This window comes from Amphichorda felina (assembly GCF_050947745.1).
Source record: "Amphichorda felina strain 45539 chromosome Unknown scaffold_3, whole genome shotgun sequence".
In the NCBI taxonomy this organism is placed as follows: Eukaryota; Fungi; Ascomycota; class Sordariomycetes; order Hypocreales; family Bionectriaceae; genus Amphichorda; species Amphichorda felina.
The window spans coordinates 447831-468889 of record NW_028145047.1 but is presented as its reverse complement, the minus strand read 5'-3'; the positions used below and the strand labels follow the sequence as shown (position 1 = coordinate 468889).

The 21059-nt window shown below is 52.9% G+C and overlaps 8 protein-coding genes across 8 annotated transcripts; 4 read left to right on the top strand and 4 right to left on the bottom strand.

Annotated features, from left to right (window-relative positions):
* Positions 1–118: 118 nt before the first annotated feature.
* On the bottom strand, positions 119–5353 carry ACO1O0_002828 (WD40 repeat domain-containing protein; the record flags this gene model as incomplete). The annotated part of the gene is made up of 8 exons (XM_083192290.1): positions 119–997; positions 1064–2047; positions 2390–3202; positions 3493–3995; positions 4046–4186; positions 4224–4551; positions 4727–5287; positions 5348–5353. The coding sequence occupies 8 exons, from the start codon at positions 5351–5353 to the stop codon at positions 119–121; spliced, it is 4215 nt and encodes a 1404-aa protein (XP_083051347.1).
* A 1308-nt stretch (positions 5354–6661) lies between these two features.
* On the top strand, positions 6662–7623 carry ACO1O0_002827 (uncharacterized protein; the record flags this gene model as incomplete). Its single annotated transcript, XM_083192289.1, has 3 exons — positions 6662–6751; positions 6814–7511; positions 7563–7623. The coding sequence occupies 3 exons, from the start codon at positions 6662–6664 to the stop codon at positions 7621–7623; spliced, it is 849 nt and encodes a 282-aa protein (XP_083051346.1).
* A 1738-nt stretch (positions 7624–9361) lies between these two features.
* ACO1O0_002826 (uncharacterized protein) lies at positions 9362–9736 on the bottom strand (the record flags this gene model as incomplete). Its single annotated transcript, XM_083192288.1, has 2 exons — positions 9362–9411; positions 9535–9736. The coding sequence occupies 2 exons, from the start codon at positions 9734–9736 to the stop codon at positions 9362–9364; spliced, it is 252 nt and encodes an 83-aa protein (XP_083051345.1).
* A 633-nt stretch (positions 9737–10369) lies between these two features.
* HXT5_2 (general substrate transporter) lies at positions 10370–12295 on the bottom strand (the record flags this gene model as incomplete). Its single annotated transcript, XM_083192287.1, has 3 exons — positions 10370–10977; positions 11028–11653; positions 11940–12295. 3 exons carry the CDS (start codon positions 12293–12295, stop codon positions 10370–10372), a joined length of 1590 nt encoding a protein of 529 aa, XP_083051344.1.
* A 573-nt stretch (positions 12296–12868) lies between these two features.
* ACO1O0_002824 (uncharacterized protein) lies at positions 12869–13169 on the top strand (the record flags this gene model as incomplete). Its single annotated transcript, XM_083192286.1, has 2 exons — positions 12869–12873; positions 12941–13169. 2 exons carry the CDS (start codon positions 12869–12871, stop codon positions 13167–13169), a joined length of 234 nt encoding a protein of 77 aa, XP_083051343.1.
* Positions 13170–15974: 2805 nt separating this feature from the next.
* On the top strand, positions 15975–16705 carry ACO1O0_002823 (uncharacterized protein; the record flags this gene model as incomplete). Its single annotated transcript, XM_083192285.1, has 2 exons — positions 15975–16133; positions 16193–16705. The coding sequence occupies 2 exons, from the start codon at positions 15975–15977 to the stop codon at positions 16703–16705; spliced, it is 672 nt and encodes a 223-aa protein (XP_083051342.1).
* Positions 16706–17002: 297 nt separating this feature from the next.
* On the bottom strand, positions 17003–18076 carry ACO1O0_002822 (uncharacterized protein; the record flags this gene model as incomplete). Its single annotated transcript, XM_083192284.1, has 1 exon — positions 17003–18076. One exon carries the CDS (start codon positions 18074–18076, stop codon positions 17003–17005), a length of 1074 nt encoding a protein of 357 aa, XP_083051341.1.
* A 1816-nt stretch (positions 18077–19892) lies between these two features.
* Positions 19893–20471, top strand: ACO1O0_002821 (dihydrofolate reductase-like domain-containing protein; the record flags this gene model as incomplete). The annotated part of the gene is made up of 1 exon (XM_083192283.1): positions 19893–20471. One exon carries the CDS (start codon positions 19893–19895, stop codon positions 20469–20471), a length of 579 nt encoding a protein of 192 aa, XP_083051340.1.
* Positions 20472–21059: the final 588 nt, after the last annotated feature.

Sequence of the window (21059 nt, the reverse complement as noted above, 5' to 3'; positions counted from 1 at the left end):
ATTTTCCGGTGATAGCGTGTGTAGGTTGTTCCAAGGGCTATCATCATGAGTAGCAACCCTAGCTTGTACGTATAGGAGATTTCAGCAATAGCCAAGTATTAACGGAGGAAGCCGTAGCTTAGTTATTTTCACCGACCGCCTCCGTTGCCTTATCCGTCTCAACCACATATCGGGCTAGGTCTAGATCCTTTTCATCCTGGAACTTCGTCCCATTCTTGATGACCACTAATTCTCCGTAGAGGCAAAAGACGACATCATCATCTGCGGTGATCACTGGCCGAACCCCTTCCCCATCGTATCGGCTGTTGATATACTCGTTGGGAACAAAGAAGTGCTGCGTGTAGGACTTTCTCTGGGCCAGGGATCGGAGATCTATGCTCGACAGCCATGCGGATCCATCCAGGAATAGCAAACAGCGTGTCTGATTGCTAATGCCGATGAAACCTTTGGAGAAGTCACTGGAAAACCGGTATGATGGGCTCAGGGATTGCGACAGTGTTGTGCCCCCGGCGTTTTCGTTCAAATCGAAGAAAAAAGTCGTCCATGAGGCACGCCATTGACGACGGTGCTTGATGTCGAGAACCACAGTCTGACTCTGGTTATCATACGCAAACATTGCGACCTCGCCATCAACCTCCCCCTCTCCTAGTTCGTAATTTAGGCTCTTCGTAGAGTCCGGTATGATTTTCGGAAATTCAGCAGCTGAGAAACGCTGAAAGGTTCGGTCGCAAATCAGAGCAAATTGAGATTCCATGTCGGACTGCTCAGGGACGGGGAGCCACTGCCACGTTGATCTGTCCGATGATTCAAACTTCCAGGAGCCGACAAGCTCACTGTTCCTCATAGAGTATACATAGTCGGAACTGCTGGTTGAAACCAGAAGATATTCTCCCGAATTGCTGAAGAACAATTGCTTCACGACTGACCGTGCCCGGAATTGCAAGACCAGAGAAGATGCTTTAGGTGAGGCGATTCTCTCTAAATCTAGCTTCCAAACCTGCACGATGGTATTGCTGTCGCTAGAGGCAACTTGATAATTCTTTCCAACGGCGAGGCTACTTACGCTCCGAGTGTTGGAATGAGTGTATAACTCAGCAAGCTGCTTTCCAGTCTCTGTGCTGAAAGCAAATACCTTGCCCTGCAACGTCCCGGCGATGACAATTGGCAACGAAGGGTGAGCACACAGGGCTGTTATTCTCGCCGACTTCATGGGCTCGTACTTGCCCCGCATCGTGGCGACCTGCACAGCGTCTTCGCTAATGCTGCCATCCTCCTCTATATTCTTTCGGATCAGGACTGCGGGAGACCATATTCGCATCTCAGAGGCTGACATATCAACGATGCTCGTGCCATCTGATGTAAAGTTGAGGATACGTTGTGGCGAAAAAGGAGTTTCCATGTGATATAGGAGAACCAGGGACTCGAAGTCCCAGATCTGTAAGGAGCCTTGGGCGGTGGTAGTAGCAAACGTCCGCCCGTCCTGAGAGCAAGCCGCCGACAAAACACCTGTCTCCATTTCGGGATCCCGAGTCTCAACCAGCGTGCCAGCCCAGGTATCAAAAAGTGAGATTCTGTGGTTGGTATAGATTACGAGCAGCAGTTTGATGTTCGGGTTAGGATTGAACATCATCTTGGCACAGAGACAATCATTGTCGTCGCGTGCCCAGCCGATGAAGTCGCTGCTGGGAAGATCCCATAGGCAGACAGTGCCGCCTCTGAAACCCATGGCTATAGTTTCCATATCGGGGGATATCGATGCAACCGATGGTGCCCGGTGCGTGAGCTGGTTGTAGTCGGTGCCAACATCGTGGTTTCTGTATTCGAAGCTTTCATCGCTTATGATATCTCCGGTTGTCATATCGTAAACAATGACATGCCCATGTTGAGTAACGGCATAGACAGAGTCGTCTGAAGATGTGAGCAGAATAAACCGTGATCGAATTCGCTTCTCCCACAACTTATTCCCTTTCAGGTCCTTCACAAGTAGGGATCGTATAGTACAGACGACAACGCGTCCGCCCGCAAAATGCAGAATGTCCACGGGCCACTTGTTTTCAAGAACACCCACTTTCTGACAGCTCTGCTGACTGAACAGGCTTATCCCTCCAGTGGCCACACTCACGGCTATGAGGTTTTCGCCGCAAGAAACAGCGACAGGGCTATCCTCACCAAAACCAACGGACGCAATGCAATCGTCCCAGGTCGCACTTTTGAATCCAACAACGCTCAGACCGTCAGGCCTACGGCCAAATTGCTGATATATTGGGGAGTCCCTAGGGCACAGTGGTGGTATGATGAAGTATATCGACGTTGGGTCTTTGATCAATGCCTCTCCAAACTTCGTTACCAGCCTGCTCAAGTCTGTTGACCAGTCGTTGATGCTTTTCACTTGCTTATTTAATGGAGATCGGTACTTTGCGCGACGATCGAGATACGCCTTGAGATTCCTTGAAGTGCGGATGAGGCAGTGCAAGTCGCCTTTCCGAGCAATCTTCTCAATCCAGGAGAGAACGGTAGTCCTGAAAAACCGGTCTATTGCCGCCAGAAGACTGTCGGTTTCGGATGAGGCGCTATATATGTGCTCCGAGAATTGTGTTATCGCGTAATCAAGGAACGGGGAAGTTTGTCCCCGACGCTGTGGTACTACTCGTCGGCTCCGAGGGGCTTGCATTTCAGGGCTGGAAAGAGCCTTGAAGCAAGTCATGGCGATTCTTTCGTGGGCTGTGGTCTTTGAGATGGTGAATTCTCCAGCGGCCTTAGTGAGGAGAAACTCGCGCGCTGTCGGATGGATGACGTTGATCGTGTCAGAGTTCGTATCAATCGTAACAAGCTGTCCGCACAAGCCCTCAATGGCGGTTCTGGCGCTAGGCAGGACAGTGTTGATATCTAGTTTGAGAGCAACGGAAAGTTCTGAGGTCGTCATATTTCTCGAACCTGCCACCGTCCACAACAATACTGCCTTGGCAATGTGCTTTTCCATCTTGTTGTCTGCCATTTCATGGACGGTCCGCTCATAGTATGGCATCATACCCTCTGGAAGGTCTTGTAGGATTTGCATGATACTTTCATTGGAATACACCGTCTCCAGCTTATCCATGACGAGGCGTACCCAGAGAAAACAGGCATCAGATCGGCGGAGAACGGTTCTAGCGAGCTCATCTCGTTCGGCAGAAGTGTTTAGCGGCAGATTTTCAATCCGGCTCTGTATGTAGCACTCGATATCGCGCATGGTGTCGGCGGTGGAAATTTGGATTGACGTCAGGGAGGCAGAAGATTCTAGTGGACGATACAAACGTGGTATATCAGGAACGTTCCTACTTGTGATAAAAATTCTTAGTGGAAAGTTTGGCTTCTCTCCTTTCAACATCGTGAAAAGCTCTTGGTACTTTCTGCATTCATCAAGAGCATCCACGACCCAGAATTGCGGAGCGACCACTCGGGCCTGTGATCATAGGTAAGCATTCGAGTAAAACGACTAGATAAGACACATACCTGAAAGATGCCCTTGGAGAAAACTTTGCTCCATATCGACCGGTCATCATCGACGTCAAATGTTGAGCCATCCCGGCACAACTGCACTAGTTTTTGGCGGACAGCAGCATTGGTTAGGGCCATCTGAAAGGCAATCGACCGCAAAAGCTCTCCCAGAGAGCGTGATGCCTTGCTCCCAACGTGGAAGTAATAGTAGGAGCATTCGAAATTTAGCTCCTGAAGCTCTGTGATGACGTGAGTTGCGAGGATTGTTTTGCCGGTTCCAGGGTTGGCATGAACCCATATGATGGCGGGTTTGTTCCGTACGGACGCATCTTGGGTTGAATGATAAAAGCCGCTGGCCGAGTCCCTCCACTCCTGGAATTCATCTCTGTCGTCAATCCATTGACATGTCCCTTCCACTTTGTGATGTTGGTGTTGTTCATCAGGGCGATCCGTTATCGAGAGCCACGCCTTGAGTATCCTTATCTGCTCTCGTGCCTCGTCTTGTTTAAGGATCGTGACTGCTCATTTTAGTGTCAACGCGCCGTCGTTGGAATCAATAAAAGCTTACCGTCTTTTAACAAGTCATAGACAGCCCCTGCCAGAGCGTTTTTGAGTTTGAGATAGTTGTCATCGTTTGGGTGAGGAAACTTGATCATGTCGCGATGACTGGCGTTCAAGTACTGCACACGCTCGTTCGTGAACCCAGGTCCTGCAATAAAAGCCGTTATTAGACATTTGTCTTTAACCGAGCAAGTCCGTAAGCCTCATACCGAGAACAGCGGAGTCCCTAGGAACAATGAAATCTGACGTGACGCCGACAGTCATTTTGAGGGTCTCAAAAAATGAGAAGATGGGAAAGTCATGGGCGCGCCTGCCAAATTCATCGTTTATCAGTTGGATGGATGTCGAACCGGTAGAAAGATCTTTGAGGTAGTCACGCGATGAAAGTGAGATGGCAAGAATGTTGTTAAGCATCGGGGCATAGTCCGATCCTCGGTGAGGGGTCCCCAGGAAGAATATTGTCCGTATGCGTTCGCTAATTCCCGTGGCATCTCTTGTCGCCAAGTTGAAAGCCTACTCGCAACAGTTAGGTCTGTGTCTGGGGGCAGGTTTTGGAACCAAAATAACTCTAACCTTTTTGATAACCAGTCCCCCAAGCGAGTGGCCAAGTAGAATTATGGGGCCCTAGGAAATCATTATTATCTGCAATCCAAGCCCAATCCCTCGAATAGCCCCCGTGAATTCTCACCCTTTCATTATGCCTGAGGCAAGGCGAATTTCGCATCTCCTCTAGAAGACTCTGTCCAAAATCATGGATGTTGAGGATATTGGAGGCTTTGCTGTTTGCCCAGTCTGCCTCGTACCCAAAAGTGTGAATGTTGACGTGGTGAAATCCCGGGTCCACTGGTAGCCAGTACTGAGGCCAGAAAGATCGAGGGTCGCCGCTCTTTCGCCACGTCTTGACAGGATGGCCCTTCAACCCATGGACGAAGATCAAGTCAATAAGTGGCTCGGGGGAGGAGTGCAGCAGGCGCAAGCCCACGCGGTGCTGTGTGTCTTCTCTTTCGTCGTCACCATCTTTGTTCCTGTGCTTCTCGGTCCATGTCCTCGTGAACCGCTTCTTGAAAAAGGACGGTGTTCGGTTGTCCAGGTCGCTGTCTGTTGTATCTGAAAACTTGAAGTCGGATAGCGCCATGGCTATTGAACCTCGAGGGGAACGGTCGGCTAATTCCGAGGCCAGCGTGCTCGCCCGGGTGCCCCAGGTGGCGCCACTGGACTTCCGGTCGCCGGGCTCGGACAGGTTAGGATCCTATAAAAGAATGATGAGTGACAATGGTCGAAAACGAGACCGGACGTGACTCCCACTTACCGACATGGCGGAAGCGACGACATCTGGAGAGTGCGTGCTTCGAGACAGCGACGGCCGAATAAGGTTGAGATGGGAAATGGTGTACGAGGAGGATCCATCGTTGCAAATTCAGGATCCTGCGGGTGACTTGCTGCGCTGGGCTCACCCCGCCCGCATCCATGGGCAAAGAGCGAAATTCCTCGTCCAGGGTGTTGAGTTGTTGGCCCCTCTGCATTGTTGGCCTGTTAGTTGTTGTCTGCATGGTTCTACAGTAGGCCTGCATGTTGCATACACTCAACGCCTAACAACGTTTCTGCACAGAGGGGCAGGGTGACACAGCTCAGCCACTGGATGTAGCCAACTGACCCATAAAATGCCCTATCAGAGGTATCACAGGCCTATCAAGTCCTTGTGAAAGATGAGGGCGGCAAGGCGACAGCCGTTGTACATGGTACGTAGAGTCGACAAGGGCAGGGAATGACAGGAAGGTGCGATGAGGCGACTTTAATGCCTGGCGGGTACGGCGTACATAATAATACCCATAGCACCAAAATAGATTGCTGCCTCGGTACTGGGTACTATGCGGATATATCCTCTCATCAGTCTAAAGTGTTTTAATATACGTTGAAAAAACGATCAAAACGTTCCCCAGAGGTGGATTTGATTGACATAGATGATAGCTGTAAGGCTGATTTATTGATGGTGGTTGGTGCTCACTTCATGTTCCCAGAACCCCGCTCGACTCCAGTCAGCACTAACCGCTAACCACAGGAACCTGGAAGCGAGTGTGGGGCGATGCATGACCTTGGCGGCTACTGGCCTGGGGATAATACCGAGTACCGATTCCATATGAGAATTGAGGACGTACATGTACCCGTAATGTGCGCCATCCCAGTGTTGGCTGGTGTCCGTAGATTTGATAAAAAGGCTGTTGGCACCTCTCGAGCCCAAACATCTCGTCCCATCTCCTTTTTATAAACGAGAAAGCGCGATAGTACCCTCCTCTCCTGTTCTTGGCTTGCTGTATATCACCCAAGACCAGAAAGATATCTGATAATCCAACCTGCAATCTTCACTACCCCAAAATGGACCTTGAGACGTTAGATCCTGAGGTATACAAGCGTGAGTAGCTTCAGAGTTTACAACCCCCCCCCCCCCCCCCCGGATCTAGCCTATAATTATGTCTCAAGAGAAAGTGCTCCCACACATAGTGCTAACTAAAGCATACACTAGATCTCCCAAAAGGATGCACAGTGTTGTCTATATCTAGACATGGCGAAACAAATGTACACCTTGCACTGCGAGATATCATGACCACAGTAAATAGTATTGATAATGGAACTGATTAAATCTCGGCAGTGGTCAACTGGGTACCGAATCGACATCGAAACTCCCGATGGAGAGGAATCTGAGTATTTCATCAAGGTGGGCATTAGCATTCTTGAATGGGTAGCCACCGCCCACACATTGCTTACATGTGATATCAGATCCTCGACCGCAAACGAGGCGTTGAGATGGCAAGAGGCGAGTACGAGTCGATGAAGACGCTCATGGAGTACATACCTGAAGCTATAAATGGTCCCATTGCCTGGGGAATCTTTCAGCTCGATAGCTCCAGGTCCTTCTACCTGACCCGTTTCCGCCACACCCGCGAGGTACTACCCCCCGTCTCCGAGCTTGTCCCAATCATCGGGAAGCTACACAAGTCATCAAAATCACCAACTGGGAAGTTCGGATTCCCCGTAACGACCTTTTATGGACGGGCACCGATGGATAACACCTGGACCGATAGCTGGGAGGAGTACTTCACCCGCGAGTTTCGATCCAGCCTGGAAGTTGCACAGCTGCAGCTGGGGAACGATGCGGAGCTCGCCAACCTTGGCGAAGACTTCATCGCAAAAGTCATCCCCAGGCTCCTCCGTCCACTGCAGACGGGAGGCCGCAGCATCAAGCCCACTCTCTGTTTTGGGGATCTATACGACCCTAATATCCAAATCGACTCATTGACCCGCCAACCTTTTCTTTTCGACGCCTGCTGCTTCTATGGACACAACGAAATGGACCTCCAGTGTATGAGATCCTCCAAAAACGCATTGGGCCGGGAGTTTGTGGAGAGATACACGAAAGAGGTTGAGCCTTCGGAGCCCGTGGACGAATTTGACGACCGTAATACTCTTTACGCGCTGTGAGAATTGAAATCGTTGGCCTTATTGTTCTCAGGGCTAATATCAAACAGGAGAAACGACTTGCAGACCATTGGCATGTGGCCACAATGGGCAACCTTGCTCAACCAGTGAGTATTCTTGCGAATTTAGACGCAGTCATATTCACGAGCTCATTCACAAATAGTATCAAGACTGAAATGGCAAGACTTCTCGCCAAGCATCCCAAAGGCTTTGAGGGCTTCGAAGAGAATATTATCAACCAGAGAAATGAAGGTGCCTTCGTTGCTAATAGGAACTTGAAGATTGGCTCAGTAGACGCCGGTAATGCTGCCCCAACAGAGAGCCAAGGCATCCTAAAAGATGCGCCCGTTGGTTTGAGCAACTGAGTTGGGACATGAGCAGCGTGAAGGGGCCTGTATCAATCCCAATAGCCGCCATGGCTGCAAGAGGAGGGGGTAAGGCAATCGGACCGACATGTCAAGTCTCAGCTGCGGCGGTAGAGAGATGATCACACCTTAAGAGATATAAATTTTGGGATAAATAAACGCAGGTAGGTTTCAGACTGGGTCTAGATCTGCTATGTGGTTACTCTGTTGTCGATGCCACTCTCCTTGCCCTCCATGCCACGCCTCTCGACTGAAGAACCCAGGCCAATGGCAACTCCACCGTGAGCACCAGAGCGTAAACCCCAAAACACCACCCCAAGCCCGCTGCCTTCGTAAGGGGCTCCATGATGGCTACACTTGCTGCTGCGCCGAGACAGCGCACAAGGTTGCAAGCCGCTTGAGCGGTTGCTGAGCGGTGCTTGTTTAGATCCGTCAGCAGCGTGGCCGATTCCTAGCGAATAGTTAACAAAGTCGTCAAAGTAGGTAGGCAATTTGAGGGCAACCGACAACAAAAATACCAGAAGTCCCGAGCCCTATGAAGAATTGCATTACAATCATGACGGAGATATGCTGCCTGTGTTAGCAGTGTAAGCACGTCTCGGGTATTACCGGGAAAATCTCACTGCCTTGGTCATGAGAGCCAGGCCATACCCCACAGTTGAAAGTGTGCTGATCGATATCATAACATAAATACCTGTCAACCTAGCCCTCTCGATGGGGAACTCGGGTGGGTAACCGTGGCCCTGGTGCTCCTCTTTGAAAAGCTTCTTTGCCTCCCGAGCGTACACCATATTGAGTACCCTGCCTATGATACAGTTAACACCAAGATCCCAAGTATTAAGGCCCCACAGCTCTGATACATACCAGTGATGAAGGCTCCGAATATTCCGGCTATGCCCGACGGGAGATATACCAGCCCAGCTGTCAAGTAGTCTAGGCTGTATATCTGTACACACTGAGCTCCCAGTGATGCTTGCGTTACCATCTTGACACAGTAGGTTACAGCATATAGCAGTATGACGATCAGGGACTCCATGTCTCCGAGAACAGCTAGACAGGTAAAGGGATTAGGGTAATGTCGTCTCGGCCTGTCACTCTCTGGTAGTTCCTTTGTCTGCTTGCTCCTCTTCAGGAGAGAGAAGAAGCTCCAGTATAACACCCCAGAGGCTTTGACGCTCCCATCCCCAACAATTTTCCGTTGCGTCTCTGGGAAAAACAGAAGCATCAAGAGGAAGTGGGATGAGGTGAAGATGGCGAGAAACCAGAAGATCCAGCGCCAGTCAAGGGAGTTGGTGATGCTACCGCCAATGACGGGGCCGAAGCTGACGGCGAAATTGATACTCGGCATGTCAGTTTCGGGTAACGAGGTAGCTGGACCCTTGAACTGACAAGAGATCAAAGACACCAACGTAACCCCCTCGGTGGCTAGGAGTCGTAATATCGGCTATAACCCCGTAAGCCACAGCTATAAGACCTAATCACTATCAGTACCGCTGGTAAAACACTTTGTTATTCACATCCATACCCGATGACCCTGCGAAATGTTAGTATTGCCCGTAATTCTATGGATTTCTCTCTTTTATACCTGCACTCTGAAGCATACGCAGAACCACTAAAGCGGCGAAACTACTCTGCAGCGCAATGCCCACATTCGCACCTATGAACAGCGTGAACATGAGCATGTAGATGGGTCTCCTCCCGCTCTGGTCAGCCATGTCGCCCATAAAGGCGGGGGCCACGGCTGCGACGATGAGGTACGACGTGATAGTCAAATTGACGAGGAGGACCGACACGCCAAGGTCACGCGCGATGGGGACCAGGGCTGGATAGTAGATGTAGCTGCAGAGAGTCGAGAACATGCCAGCAAAAGAGGCAGCGAGGGAGATCCATTGCTTTTGGGCCTTGGTGAAGACTGTATACGGAGGCTCGTCGGCGGGTGACACTGGGGTCTCCGGATCGCGGCATGATGGTTTTGTGGTCATATCATCGCCTTCCTTTTGCTTGGGATCAGCCTCTAAACAGGCCGTGGCGGGATTCATCGTGCCAATAATTCAGAGGACCTCGAGGTTTGTGGTTATCGAAAACAGGACCAGGCCCGAGGAGAAGGCGAGTGACAAACCACAAAGTACCTACACATACAAGGGGAGGAGGAAAGAGGCCAATCGCACACCGATATTCAATCGGCCGGGAGCTATCCCTGGGTCCAAGGGTCTCAGGGCCCAATGAACTCCAACATTCACAACCAACAGCTTCTGAAAACGGGAGCGGGGTTTTGGTGAGCAACAAACATGATGTTACAAGGGACAAACGAGGGGCAAGCGTGAATGATCGCCAGCATCCTGCATGAAATACCAACCTCCGGGTAGTACGGGAAGTGTGCACTGCCGTCCTTATGACGATTAATCAACCTCAAGGAATTGCTCAGCTGAACGATAGGATATTTTATAACACTATAAATCTACAAGAAACAGTAGTCCCTATTGACCACAAGTTTATACCTGCTCTGCCCTTGTGGAGCCAGCAACCAAGTCCTCGCTGTTGTCAGTGCTCTTCTTCTCGCCGACGGTCACGCCAGCAGGGCCGCTGACACTCATGTTACGGAAGTGTGACTCGTCACGCTGCTCTCTCGTCACGTATCCTGGTGGTACCCATCGATGGCTGGTCCAGGGCTTGATACCAGGCTGGCCGTACATGAGGTCCACATTCTCCAGACTGAGCGTGCGGCTCTCGTACAGGAAGAACCAGACAATCAGAGCGGCGGCAAAATTGGTCCCGGCAAAGACGAAGCCGTAGGCGTACGAGATGCCCGAGTCGGCAAAGGGCGTGAGGAATCCAATCAAGAAGTTTCCGAGCCAGTTGGCGGCAGTAGAGAGGGAGGCCTGCTTAGCTCGCGTCCGGAGAGGGAATGTCTCGCCAATAACCACCCAGGCCATGGGACCCCAAGTTCCGGCAAACGAGGCGATAAACATGCATGCCGAGACAATCATGACGATACCGGATGAGCTGTGCTCCTCTGGATTCCTGGCAGTTCCGACAGATGCGAAGATGATAAGCCAGGCCGATTGCCAAAGGGCTCCCAGGAACAGGGGCCAGCGACGTCCTTGGCAATGTTAGCGTCAAGATACACCCAACAACAGAGGGGACACAAACCGTATTTCTCGACGACGTAAAGACCGTAGAACGTAGTTGCTACATTAACAGCCCCGAGGATTAGCTGTACTAGTATAGGATCGTCAACGCCGGCTGAGGTGAAGATGGTGGCGCCGTAGTAGAAGAAGTAGTTGACACCGGTCCATTGCTGGAGGAAGTGCACCGCAATGCCAAGAAGAGTGCGGTAGAGCACCTTAGGGACGTCGGTATTGGGGCTGAAACATTCGAGCCAGCTACCGGTGCCGACTTGTCGCTCCTTTTCGAGGATTACTCTCATTTCGTTGATATCGTCCTCGACCAGGGGGTTCTGCGGGTCGTCCTTCAATCCACGTAGACGAGCGAACGAAATGCGAGCGTCCTCCCACTTGCCTTGGGAGCCTAGCCATCGAGGAGACTCTGGCACAATGAGGATTCCGAGTCCAAGAGGGAGGGAAAAGAAGATGCCCAGGCCAATAACGATGCGCTGTGTCTTGTTAGAGATGGTGCGGGCAGTGATGGTGGAGAGACCTACCCAGGAAGCATCAGACTCTTCGATGCTGCGGACACCATAGTTGATAATATTGGAAATTAGGATGCCAAAGGTAATCATCAACTGATACGATGCGACGACTGCTCCTCGGATTTCTCTATATGTGGTGCGTCAGTATGTGTTCTGAGATCTTGTGGCACCTGCCACTACCTCCTCTTTTTACGCTCCTTCACATCCGCAATTTGGCAACACCTCAATACATTGACTCTTACGGGGAGAACTCACCTTGGAGCTGTCTCAGACTGGAACATTGGAACTCCAACACTCAAACTCCCTACCCCCAGGCCTGCGATGAAACGACCCATCATCATGTGCACCCAGCTGTGACAAGAGTTAGAACACGACCTCACTGCTTGCTGCCCTGGGGATCGAGCACTGCTCACCTATTCATCGCCGTGATCTGGATAATATTGCCGATAATAAACACTACAACGCCAAGAGACAGCGACTTTCGACGTCCCCACCAGTCGGCAGTGTAGGCACCCGAGAGCGCGCCGATCAGACAGCCAATGCTCATCAACGAGACCAGCAAGCTCTGGATGATGGACTTCCATTCTTTCTGTCCCTCCGGGCCTTGCGCAAAGCGATTCATGAAATCTTTGAACAGCAGCAGAGCCGAGATCTGTCCCGTATCGTAGCCGAAGAGGAATCCGCCGATCGAGGTGGTTGCGCCCAGGAGCAGGGCTTCGGCGCCGCAGGAGGCGCCGTTGACCTTGATGGACATCCGGCCTAGGAACATTATGGACAGATAAAGGACGTTGTCTCTCGTAGGTGTGGTCGGATCAAAGATTGGAGGAGGGGGAAGGCGGGAGGAAACTGGAGCGCGTGGGGGATGTCGACGTTTTCATTCCCCAGACTCCAGACGGCCAGGTTATGATTCAACGGCTTGGCAACCTCGGATGGGCCGAGGGGAAGAGATGGAGGAAAAGGGGGAGATGTGGAGTTTGAAGAGTCTTAACTGTCGCGTGGTTCGATGCCTAGAACCGTGATAGACATGGCAAGTACATCATCATTACGGGGCGTCGCATTTGGTGGAAGGGGCGATCGACAAGCGTCTGGCTTGGCCTCGGACTTGTGCATGATGTACTCGTAGTACAAGGTGTCCCAGCAGTCACAACTTGTGCTTCACCGCTTATGTAGGACATGTAGTCCAGATACTGCTGCCCTTCCGAGACAAGCAACGTCAGCTACAATGCCAGCACCGCCCTACCCAAGCCTGAAGGATCTCGGTGCGACGGTGATGATCGTCTGCTAAGTTACGGCCAGCAGCCCTCACAACTTATGCAACATTAAGTCACAACCGAAGTACCAAATGCCGTAGGGCAATGTCTCGGGACTACCTAGCGATACATTCTTGAGTGCCGACGATTTTGGCTGGGCCCAGGCCACAAAGGGGATCCGTTAAAGGCTGGCAAAGGGCCGATATCAACAGTGCTGCTCCACCGCCTAAGAGAAGGTCCGACCAGCTGGATTATAGTGGGCCGGCCGATGTCAAGGCCCAAGTGAGCGGCGGCGATGATGAAACATTTGTGCGTAGCCTTGGTTTTGACGTTGATGTCATTGATAAAGATGCCAAGTTGCCCCTGATTCCCGGCATCATGGTCAAGAATTAATAAACTCTCTTTTGGCCTTGGGCCATGTGGTCTCCACGTCCTACATTAATTACCTTAGACAGTGCCTCAAGCCCACACAATGACTCGAAACGGTTGGGAAACATTCTCATGTACCAATTCGATTCTATATGAACTAAAAATAGCGGCGCGATGCTCATTTTTTCCCACTCTTTCTTCGAGGTGGATGAGACTTGTCAAGCATAACACCACCTGACAGTAAGGGGCCGATCGATGGCTCGGCAATCCCACTCTTGTCCAGGCCCCAAAAAGCACGATGATGCAAACTAGTATCGGACCGTGACCATTCACTCCATCCAACAGGGGAAAAATACTCCATTTGAAGCCTTCTAGTCGCCTTCGGCAGACCCACGGAGCAGCATAGCCCTGCCGTGCGACCCTACGCCGGGGACTCGGTAGCCCCGGAGAGGGAGGCCCCACTTATTCGGCCCGTTGTTCGGTTCAACTACCGGCAGGCCAGTGCGGTAGCCGCTTGAGCATTCGTAGATCGCTTGTAGTAATATCCGTACTCCATATACCCGTACTCGTAGAGATTCAGACCTTTGCTTTTATCCCTCATTAGACTCTCGACCCCTATTTCCATAATAAGCACGATTTCCCCCCGACGCTACGTCCATGTCTCACCACTTGTCGCGCCGTCCGTCATCCCCCCCGGTATGGTTGCAGTCTGCCAAAATGCGGGCGAGTGCCCCAGGCAGACAGAAATGCCCGGGGATCCGCTGATCATGCCTGCCTGCCTGTCCCAGCAACTGTGTTTCTTTTGCCCGTCGCCGGGGTCGAAGAATCAGGGGTACAGCAACAGGGACGATTTACCAACATTCACACAAAGAGGGCTCGGTGCGGCCGCCGGCAAGTCACTGCTGCACCTTGCGCTCAAGCTGGGAATTGCCAGGGGCGATCCAATCGAGCATCTACAAAAAAAGTCGGAGGTTTCGGGCCCGGGGGCATGAACCAGCGTGAACAGCTGGCTGAGAACATGTTTGTCTCATGTTGGCCGCCGTGCTGGAACAAAATCGACTGCTCGTACTAACATGAGAGGTTCGCCCGATGGACCTAGACAACCGTGCGATTTGATCGCAGGCTGAAATCAGGCGACCTCTCCATGGTAAGCTAGCCGCACATCATTCGTCTCATCAAACAACTGGCGCATGACAAAATTCTCATACGAAATACTAAATGAAATTCTTGTAGCAATGAACGACAATTTAACCCCAGTACTGTCGAAATCCTGTTGCTGGATGTCCGCACTAGGGCACCAATTGGTGACTTTGTTTGTTGGAGCCCAAACCTCCAACATCCTCCTCCCCCCATACACCAATATCATAGCCACATGACCGCGATTCTCTAGAAGCAGCAGGTCAGGCAATCCCAGCACGCGTCACAGCACTCCGCGCAGAGCCAGCAGCAGCAGAGCGTCGCGAGGCTATTTATCATACGTCAGCATCGTCCAGTCTATCCATCATCAAAAGTGCAGAGAAACCTACCAGCCGTAGCAGCAGCCCTTGTCGTCCTTCTTCTCCTCAGGGGGCGGGGGAGCGTATTGCATCTACCAACAACGGTCAGAGTTATTGTCCATATTTCTCGAAGACAGAAGGGGGCATCGTAGTTTGTACCGGCTGCTGTGGTTGAGGGTAGTACTGGCCCTGGGGAGGAGGAGGATGGGGATAATATCCTCCGTCTCCTTGGGGGGGAGGGTACTGCCTACGGACATCGACCCATCAGTATCCAAAATAACAACATGGAGTTTGGTGGCGGGATATACATACTGGTATTGCGACATGGTTTCAAGGTTCGTCCCGTCGGGGCGCGATGTACGGGGCAGTCTGGGGATTTAGCGGAAAAGAGAGCCTCGCGTTGATCTGGAAGAAAAGGTCGAATTCTCAGTTGGCATTTTCAAGAGCAAAGTAGCGAAAGAACGCGTAAGCTACACTGCCGAAACCGCCGGGCCAAGCGCCAAGACATGCAGGGTCCCAGATCCATTCACCGATAGCCCTATTAGGCCCAAAGATGGTTGGCTGTCTCAGCCTGTCAGGTCATCGAAATGAGGGATACGATGAACTAACAGCCTGGCATACGAAAGCGCGTGCTACGTAATCAGAATAAGTGGAAATGGGAGATTGGCGACCATTTGATTTTGTACAAACTCGTCGGGTCGGCGGGTCCTAGACCTAAATGATGAAGCGCCGATCCCCGCAATTCTCCAGCCCCACGTCCAATGTCTTGTTGCTCCTTTCTTGTCTGTAAACCCGTCACCACATGATGATACTTCCTCTCAATATATCATGGACTCGTGATGCACCTCTCCGACATGTCTCTCTCCCACATCTTTGCCGGCCGCGTGTTGCCCGCTGAAGGCTGTCACGTGTCAGAGTATGACCACCCAATCTACGTTGAAACGGCACGTGTCAGCACTCAACAGTCGATGCCCAACACCATCTGAACCAACCTAAAACTTGTCCCGACACATGAGGACCACCGTGGAATACTACCATCCAGGACGGCGTCCGAGATCGCATATCCTACACCGAGTCTTTGCCGAAAAGCTAGGAATCCAAACCTGCGCAAGGATTAATCCCACGTGGGGTGAGGCGTCTTCCTGTCGGGTCACAACTGCCCTGGTATCAGCCTCCACGGTGGAGTGGTGAGCGAGGGCAGGAACGACCTGGTACCCGTCATAGTTGACGGACCAACCTTTATCGCCCGGTCCTTCAAGCAGACAGATCCAAGCCATTCCAAGGCAACCGTCGACAATCCCACCAGGAAGTGATCACAGACACCCGCTACATTATGGTACAGCGTGCGCGCCACGACCGTCACGGGCCCCAATGCGACGTCTGCGGGGGCCCGTTCCGGGACGACGACGACCGTGATCACCACGAGATTCATGACCACTTCTTCTGCTTTGACTGCGACCGCATGTTCGCAAACGGGAACGCCATCAAACAGGTCAGCAACTCCACCAGCGCCCATGCCTCGTCCACGACGGCCTGACATGCTGCCGTCAGCACCTCCACTCCCGCATCCACCGCCGCTCCAGCGTCGTCTGCCCCTTCTGTCGCACCACCCACGGCACCGCAACCGGGCTCGTCCACCACCTCGAGCGCGGGTCTTGCCCCAACGCACCCCTGAACCGCGAGACGCTCTACCACGCCGTCCGGCGCCACGACCCTCATGGCGTTATCTCCAAGAAGCTCCTCGAGTATCCCGTGTCGCACAAGGCCAGTATAGCCACGCACATCGCCACGGAGCGCGCGTGGAACCCGCAACACCAGGCCTACCAGTGCTACATGTGCCACCGGCTGTTCGGGAGACTCGCCTCGCTGAACCAGCACCTCGACTCGCCCATCCACAAGCAGATGCTGTACCACTGCCCGAACCGGTCCTGCGGGCGCGAGTTCTCGACGCTGGCCGCCGCCATCAACCACCTCGAGAGCGAGAGCTGTGGGTTCATGCGCTTCCATGACGTTCAGACCAACGTGTCCAGGATTGTGAACCCAAATCGGATGATCGGCTTTTAGACCATGCAGTCGTAAAAGCTACTCTGCATGTACTCGCCCCCTTCCAATACTGTCCCGGCGTCATACCTCCGACTCAAATCCGCCAACACCGAGATTTGGTCCAGTTCAAGTTCACAACATGCTCAGGGAGACGATTGTGGGGGGGGGGGCTCGTGCCATAGAAGAATCGTGTGTCTGTAATAGATTGTCAAATTCGTTACGGGAATGACCCCAGCCGACAGAGGTATAGAGGTATAGTAATATCCGACAGGTAATAATGTAGTGGGTCCCCCTCCTATTAGTATTCCCGTTCCATCCTTAAATATACTCGTAGGTGACTTCTGTCGTAACCGTGATCGTGATCTCCAGCTTGGATCGGTCAATATTGGTCAGGTCAAGCCACTTATTGTCGTCGGTATTCTCCTGGCTGAGGGGGTTGCAGCACGTAACGTAAAGTGTTGGCTTCCCTCCCTTGGCATGGTAGACCAGCTCCATGGCCGTGGGGCTCACCAGGCCTGCCCGCACCACCGAGACGGTCCCCTTGGCTGTGGCACCGTCATCCTCCAAATCCACCCGCCACAGATCCCCCGTCATGTAGCTGCCCACATAGACCGCGCTCTCGTCAGGCAGTACGACCATTCCATCTGCGTTGGTCAATCCACTGGCAAGAGCCTCCACCGGTCCCGTAACCTCCAAGTCTTTGCCGCCATCGGTATATTCGATGGGGAAGCGGTACAATACGCCGAAAGCCGTGTTCGTGGCCCATCCGTAATTCTCAGTGAATCGCACACGGCTGACGCCAAAGTAGCCATCCTCGCCGGAAGTAGGCGGGGCCAAGACTGGGTCCTTGAATAGCATGGACGGCTGCCCCGACGGTATATCAAGGCGCCAGATGCAACCGCCGTTGCTATCCGCGATGGCAAGGGTATTTTCTGAGATGGGGACAATACCCGTGACAAATCGCGCGTCGGGGAGGTCGGCAATCTTGGACACTTCCGGGGCCCCGTCGCTCTCATCCGGGGGCATGACCACCCGCCACACAACAAATCCGTAGAAATGGCCATTGGCGGGATCCGCATACCCCGTTGCGACGGCGTACTCCTCCCCCTTGGCGCCGGGCAGGGCGCAGATATTGAAGGCGCCGTTCGCGTCGGGGAAAGCGTGCGCGATCCTAGGCGGGATAATGTGGAACCGATCCTCGGGGGATCCCTCTGTGCTCGAGTCTATCGCCAAGAGCTCGGGGTCTTTGATGTTCGTGAGGAGGAGGCTGCCGCTTGGGCGGACGGCGATGCCCTCGAACCAAAAGTCTGACGGGAGCCCATCAACAAGAACAATATCCTGGAGTCGGGGGTCATCGCACGCCCCCGCGTCGCCCGTTTCTTTGCCGGCCATGGCAGATTATAAGCCAAGCCTAGCGGGGTGATGACGGCGTGAATTCGATCGATGGGCGGGGGAAGCGGCGTCGCGCCCAGACGCGGGCAACACGAATTCGATATGGTAGTCACTAATGTGGCAGACTATAAGTCTCGAGATGCCTGTATGCAAAGGTATGGACGTTGACTGTAATGCGCGCTGCTTGTGTCGTGAAGCAAAAAGTGGTGTTGGTTTTGATTGTAGGGGGGAGGGGACAGCAACGTACATAAAAAGGGAGGCCCAGCCCAGGCTATGTTTGAGAAGAAACGCCAACAAGGGCTAGATAATACATCGTGTCCCCATCCTCCAGGACCCCAGCTACGACTCCGTAGCATCAAGATGAACGCCAATTACGGTGGCGGATTCTGAGGCGAAACCACGAAAGGCCCAGGACCCGCGTCCGCCGTCGGCCCATGCCCCAATCCGATCGGGGATGATCACTTTGACCACCAAGGTGGGGGCCCAATGCGGAATTAAGAACAGCACCTACGAGTAACGACGTTGCGATGATAAGTCGCAACGGTCGTCGCCCCTACCGAGCCTTGCGTGATAAATGATGGGACTATTGCTCGTACGAGTACAAGCGCTCTTGGGTTTTCTTCTTGGGTCGTGGTCCATTGGCCTGGTCACTCTGGTGGTCGGCCGCTGAAAATGATAAAATGACAATATCCAAGCCGCCGGTTTCCTCAGACTTCGGCAGGCAACAATAGCATCATCTCGGGAGGGCTTGACCGGGTGTTGCTCCTCCCCAACGTTCGTGCACTGACCCCGTATGCAGGGATCGCTGGAGTTGACAGCTGGAGAGGGGCGGCCTGCTCTCGCCAAATGGACGCCGGGAACACGTCGCCGTCGCGGCGCCGCCCTCCGCTGCCTGCTGTGCCTACGAGTACTCGTACAAGTGCCGTGCTGGCTGTGCCTCTGTGGTGTGCTCAGATGGGCGGCCTGCATGAATAGCTCCCCATCTTGGCGGCAGCGGGTCGGTGATTGATCGCAGTCTGGCGCAAAGGCCCGCGGCGGACCGACGGTAGGCTCTGGGCTCGACGGGCCATCGCCAGCCGTGTCATGGAAGGGTTTGGGGGCGGTACTGGCGATGTCTGGAGATGTCTGGCGATGTCTGGCCGGAGTCGCATCACCCTACACACAGGGTCGCACCAGAATGCACCCCATTGTACTACGTACATGGGAGATGCGAGCTTCCCCGACGTTGCAATCGTCAGCAACTATGCAAGCAGTTGTGTCTCGAGCCCTTGACCCCGACGTGCAGCGGGGTATTATAGGCGATCAGACAGAGACGGTGATGCCAAGGCCAAATGGCCAGGACCCCATCGCCCCAATACGAATAGTCTCGTCTTTGCTATCCATACAGAGAGTATCGAACAGAATGGCAGGAGCAACCCCCCCACAAGCGCCAACAGAAAAAAGAGGCCAACACCTGCCAGCAATTTGGCGCACAGGGAATGAGATAACAAATACGGAGTACGACAAGGCGTCTTGTCAACCGCCCCAAGTCTCTGGCCCCTCTATTTTCGAGGCGTATCCGTACCTACCACGGAGTCAGAACCTTACTGACGGGATGTCGGCATTTTGGGTCGGCACTCTACCCGTGAATCCTTCACGGCAACTCCACCAGGATATTCACCAAAATGTTCAACCACTAATACGAGTAGTATGAGCAGGCAATTGGTATCAGAGATGCAGTCTGAATCTTCATAATTAGTATTCACCACCAGACTTTGCATCGCTGGACCGCCTCATCCCACTCGCACCGTCCCAGACCAGACAGTATCACATCACGATGCAGCTGCGCTACAACGTCGCCGCGTCCCTAGACGGCTACATCGCTCCACCCGATGAATCGACCAGCTGGATCGTCGACGATCCCACCATCGATTTTGGCACATTATACGCCAGCTTCGATGTCTTCATCATGGGCCGCAAGACGTACGAGATCATCACCTCGGACCCTGAAGCCAACCCGTTGAAAGGCCGTTCCAAAGAGAGTGTCGTAGTCGTCTCCCGTACCTTGAATCCCTCTGATCACCCCGGTGTCACGATCATGCGTCAGGGCTACATCTCTCACATCAGGGAGTTGAAGAAGCGGGACGGGCAGATGTGGGTGATGGGCGGCGGATGGCTGGCGACAGAGTGTCTCGAGGCCGGATTGCTGGATGGCGTTGATGTGGCCATGATGCCCGTGGTTCTAGGTTCGGGCTTCAGGCTCATCGCTGAAAGCGGCCGCTCAGTTGGCACCGTCTACAAATTGGTTCTACGCAACATCGAGAAACTTGATTCGGGCATTCTGATGACAGAGTACGACGTCGTGTATGACGAAGAACAGGCTCATGCCGCTTCTGATGATGAGACCGCTAAGTGAAGGTGTTTTGCGATAAGCAAATATATAACTGAAGTCACACAGACGACAGCCCGTTCCATTACCACCGAGCAAACGTCCGATTTACGTAACTTCCGATGGCATTGATCTCTAGAGGTGCCATTGTCCTGATCGTGGGCGACAACCGTCATCAGGCTGATAAGATGGACTGGCTTTTGACCCCTGCCAACGGTAGCTCTGCGGGAAAGGCTTGAATCAGATGCGAGTCAATTACACAATTGGCCCATGTACTATGTCCAACAACAGTTGAGCGGGGAATCGCTCAATTGGGTATCATCATGGAGCTACCCAAGCGCATCCAGTGGAGATGATAGTTCACAGCATCACTGACCACCTTCGAGCTTGAAACCGGCTTGGCACCCCATTCGATAAAGCTCTCGGCGCCGTTTGCTGCCGCTGTCCGATTCTAGACAGTGTCTCGCGGAAGGTTCATTTAGTATCCGTACCGTCAAACAAGAATGCAACTCCAGCCTTCAAGACGATCCTCGCGCAGCTTGCGTCATTCCGCCATTTCTGACAATGACTATACGTACTCGTACGAGTACGGATTAATACCTTACAGCCCAACGA